Source organism: Babylonia areolata, chromosome 23 (assembly GCF_041734735.1).
Source record: "Babylonia areolata isolate BAREFJ2019XMU chromosome 23, ASM4173473v1, whole genome shotgun sequence".
NCBI classification, from domain to species: domain Eukaryota; kingdom Metazoa; phylum Mollusca; class Gastropoda; order Neogastropoda; family Buccinidae; genus Babylonia; species Babylonia areolata.
This window is the reverse complement of record NC_134898.1, coordinates 9,865,019-9,870,018: the sequence shown is the minus strand read 5'-3', so window position 1 is coordinate 9,870,018 and position 5,000 is coordinate 9,865,019. Positions and strand designations below refer to the sequence as shown.

Here is a 5,000-nt window from a genome sequence, read left to right as displayed (position 1 = left end):
CAACAAGAAGCACTACAGGGGAAGTATGGAATGAAGGTCAGAGTAATCAACTTGATGAATGTGGCCATCAAATGGATGAAGATCGAAGCAGAGTTGTTGTTTATTATGGCATAACCATCTGTTTTAAAAAGGTAACTTTGTTATATGCGAGGTTGCACGAGGCGCATGGGATGCTCTCTCTCTCTCTCTCTCTCTCTCTCTCTCTCTCTCTCTCTCTCTGTATACTCAAACTTATTAGACTGCCAACATCACGATTGTGTAGGTAAGCATATGAAATGCTGCTGCTGCAAGAGGAGAAGGGCAAACAGAACTGGGTATTCCATATCAATAAAACACTAACGGAACATTGATTCGGTCTGGTCTGGATGTGCCAAGGAGTAGGGCACGAGAGCGGCTTTGTATCGGAATTTAAAGATTGACTTATTGCATGTTACAAACAAAACTGGCACGGAGAAATAGAGAGCAATGATAGGTATAAATGGTTCTACTCATTTAAATCAATTTTTCAAAAGGAGAAATATATCAAGATCGTAACAAACAAGTGGCATAGAATCTGTTTTGCGAGGCTCAGATTGAGAGCACTTGGACTGAATGCCAACAGAAGATGGTTCGATTCAGACGTAGCAACATCCCCTTGCCCAATGTGTGGCGAAAGCCCAGAAGATGAAAACTATTCCATATTTGACTGCAAAAGATAAGAAGAATTGCGAAAAACTGTACCCTTTTCAGTACAGCTCCAGTGCAGAGAAAAGATTTGTTCGGCATACTGATGACAGAAAATGAAGATATGATACTCTCACCAGCAAAATATGTGTCCGAGGCAGTAATACGTAAAACGTCTACTATCGGTCCAAATACTCATTAATTAAAAAGCATAGATAAAAGGAAGGGTTACATTTGGATGGTCAATTTCGACAATGTATTGTTCTGATTTGTTATAAGTTTTATATGTACTTTGTTATGTGTTCGTATTAATATGATGTGTATCAATGTCACATGTTTAGATAATTATTATTCGGATTATAATATGTACTTTTTTTTTTTGCTGCCCCATTCATCTGCACCGTTTCAGTGGCATTATTCCCACGCCGCTCATTTAGATTCCCCCATTCACTGCCACACCCGGGTTCGTCCGTCGCAGTTCCAGCGTCGGCAGTCCACAGGGAACCATCGATGTTAGGTCGCCAGGAGGCCATACACCAGAGGAGACCTTGCACTGCTGCTGAGTCACTTCGGTGGTGTTCAGTGGTGCCTGTTCTGTTTTAACGTACTTAGGACACCACCTACTAAGCCCCTACTAACGACAATAATGGCTTAGTTGCGGAGCCAGACTGAGTGAGCGTCCCTCCCAGAGTGGAGACCGCCACCACGTCCCTCAAACAACAGCCCCCCATGAATCTGCCGACACTGACGACATTGACAGGACTCACCCCAAGCACGGAAGTGGAGGGGTATCGAAACTGAGGTCACCATGAGAGCAGGGCATGAAAGGCCACAGACTTTGAGACTATTTTGTTTATATTGATGACGATGAAGGAGAAGGAGGATGACGATGATGATGACGATGTTGCTATGGAGATCCATTTTGGTTTGGGACTGCGTGACAAGGCTGTACTCTACGCTTTCTGTCATAATGATATCCCGGCGTTAACCAGGCCCGAGAGATACAGACACTTGCAGTGTTGGTCAGGTAATTAGAGCAACACACCCAAAGACGCATCCTTGAAGTGGATGACACTCGACTGTGTGGTCCCAGTCTCCACATTTAAGCCCACTGCACACTCAACTCTGGGTAGGAGCCGGCCACGGGCCGAAAAACCCACCTCCGCTGGGATTCGAACCCGCGTCCTCCCAGCCGTCAGTCCGCGACGCTAACCACTTAGCTACGGCGAATATGTACTTTGTTTCCTGTGTACTGTTCAAACCTTAGAGACGAACGACTGGGGGGGAAAAGGCACAGTACCCGCCTGCCACATGGACATTTTAAGCAAACGACAAAGTACCAAAGTGCCGCGTATCCCTCAGTAGTTTAGTTTACTTTGGTTATGTTTTTCCTTTCTGTTCCATTTTATTTGTTTTGCGCCATTTTTGTTCTGATTTGTTTGTACCTACCATGTCACTAGAGCTTTAGAGCTAATGACATTAAACATTTCAGTGTTCAGTGTTCAGTTCTCTCTCTCTCTCTCTCTCTCTCTCTCTCTCTCTCTCTCTCTCTCTCTCTCTCTCTCTCTCTATATATATATATATATATATATATATATATATATATATATACGGGAGTTCAGCTGAGGGTTCAGGTAGATGTGTGCTCTTTGGCACAATTGGCTTTTCATTGTACCTGTGCGGCCGTTCAGTTAGCAGCCTACACATAGACACACATACAAGCACGTATAAACACACACACACACACACACACACACACACACACACACACACACACGCACACACACGCGCGCGCGCGCGGGCGCGCACACACACACACACACACACACACACACACCCCGCGAAAAGAGAGGAATGGGGGACTGGACGGAGGAGGGACAACACATCTCTCACCACACATCTGGCTGGGGAAATCGTTGAGTTCGTCGTCCTTGAAGCATTCGAAAGTGAACTTGGACTGAGCGTGTTTCTCTTTGTCGTAGGTTTTGGAGTAACTTTTCTGCCAGGGTTGGAAGGTGATTCTGAAGTTCTTGTCTTTGTCCTCTGCGTAAGGCGCTCCATCTTCGTCAAAGCCTTGATTAAAGATTTCGTCGACGTTCAAATTACCCCCTTTCTTGTTGAAGAGGTTCCGGGTGCCTTTTGAGTTGATGAACTGAAACACAGAAAGCAGTTACATCCATTTCACTTTTTTTTTTCTTTTTCTTTTTTTTTTCTTTTTTTATACCGGTGTAGCAACCTATTCGTATCCTCTCTGGATTTACTCCAGTGTAATGTCCCAAACCCGCCCTCCCCCCCCCAGCGCCCCCCCCCCCCCCCCCTTCGGTAGATCCCCCCGTGGGACGCATCAGTATTCCAAATTGTACCCTCCGGGGGACTTGTCAGTGTGGTAAATCATCCCACGGGGGACCTGTCAGTGTGGTAAATCATCCCACGGGGGACCTGTCAGTGTGGTAAATCATCCCACGGGGGACCTGTCAGTGTGGTAAATCATCCCACGGGGGACCTGTCAGTGTGGTAAATCATCCCACGGGGGACCTGTCAGTGTGGTAAATCATCCCACGGGGGACTTGTCAGTGTGGTAAATCATCACACGGGGAACCTGTCAGTGTGGTAAATCATCCCACGGGGGACCTGTCAGTGTGGTAAATCATCCCACGAGGGACCTGTCAGTGTGGTAAATCATCACACGGGGGACCTGTCAGTGTGGTAAATCATCCCACGGGGGACCTGTCTGCTTTCAAATATCAACTTAACAATATCAAACAAAGAAATCAAGAAAGCGTGCAAGCATAAAAAAAAATCATCACCAGGATTGGACGGCATTACAAACGAAATGGTCAAAACAAGTCTTCCAATAACTATCCATATCATTCAAAAAATGTTTAACATTATTTTCACTCAAGGTATATATCCAGATTGTTGGAAAAATGGTTTAAACATTCCATTGTATAAAAATGGGAACCCGGGAGATCCAAATAATTATCGGGGAATAACCTTAACCAATACCTTGGGAAAAGTATTCTGCACAATATTAAATAATCGAATAACTGAGTACCTAGAACAAGGTGAACGCCTAACAAAGGAACAAATTGGATTTCGGAAACACTACAGAACAACTGATCAAATCTTCATTCTAAAAAAGATCATTAATGAGGTAATAAAAGTAAAAAATGGTAGATTATACGGTTGTTTTGTTGTATTGAAAAAGCTTTTGATAATGTTTGGCACGATGCCCTGTTCCTAAAGTTGAAAAAAATGGGCATAACTGGAAAATGCCTTGATATAATTAAAGACATGTATGATAATTCCAAAATTCAAATATTAATTCATACGGAGGTCTCAGCACAGAAATAACTGTACAGAAGGGTGTACAACAGGACAATACACTAAGCCCAACTTTATTTAATATTTTCATAGATGATATTGTAAAATCTATGGAAAGTAACGATTCTCCAAAATTCAATGCTGTTTCACCGAGCAATGAACCATGTTTACTTTATGCTGATGATCTGGTTATTCTGTCTTTAACAAGAAAAGGATTGCAACAAAAATTACATAATTTGAACACATATTGCCATAATTGGCGATTAAAAATTAAAAGAGAAAAAACGAAAGTGGTAATCTTTACAAAATCTGACCCAAAAGTACCAATATATTTCTACTGTGGGGAAGATATAATACAATATCGATTTATGGGGCGGAGGTATGGTTACCTTACCAAGTCAAACCGGATGATTCTTTCGATTTAGCACATCTTTTTGACGACTGCTTATCGAATAAGTTTCCACATGAAAAATTACACATTAAATTCTGTAAGCAATTACTTGGAGTACACAAAAAAGCTATGGTGCTTCCTGTGTTAGGTGAACTGGGCAGATTCCCAATAAGTTTAAAGATACTGTGCCAAATTATTACATATTGGATTCACATTATTCAATTACCAGAAACGTCCCTCATCAACAAAATATATAAGTCCATGTACCAACAAGAAAATACAACTTCCCCATGGTTGATTTTTGTTAAAAAGATACTCGAAATTATAGGCCTTGGTCACATTTGGAAAACTCAATTCACATTCAGCGTACATAGACTGAAATACGTCGTGTATAAAAAATTAGAAAATGAATATATCAAATACTGGAAAGATAAAAGAGAAACAACATTAAAGCTAAAATTTTACAATAAGATTGTAGCAGAGTACAAAACTGAAACCTATCTTTTAAATATATCAGATACAAAACACAGACAAGCTTTAACAAAACTCAGAATAAGCGCGCATGACTTAAAGATTGAGAAAGGTAGATATTTAAATATTCCACAAGAAGACAGATTGTGCA

General features: G+C 41.8%; 1 protein-coding gene across 1 annotated transcript in view; it reads right to left on the bottom strand.

Annotated features, from left to right (window-relative positions):
* LOC143298128 (uncharacterized) overlaps positions 1-5,000 on the bottom strand; it is a 14,794-nt gene that overhangs the window by 2,903 nt on the left and 6,891 nt on the right. The window contains exon 5 of the mRNA XM_076610847.1: positions 2,557-2,815. Coding sequence (XP_076466962.1) covers positions 2,557-2,815 — 259 coding nt within the window. The remainder of the gene's footprint in view (positions 1-2,556; positions 2,816-5,000) is intronic.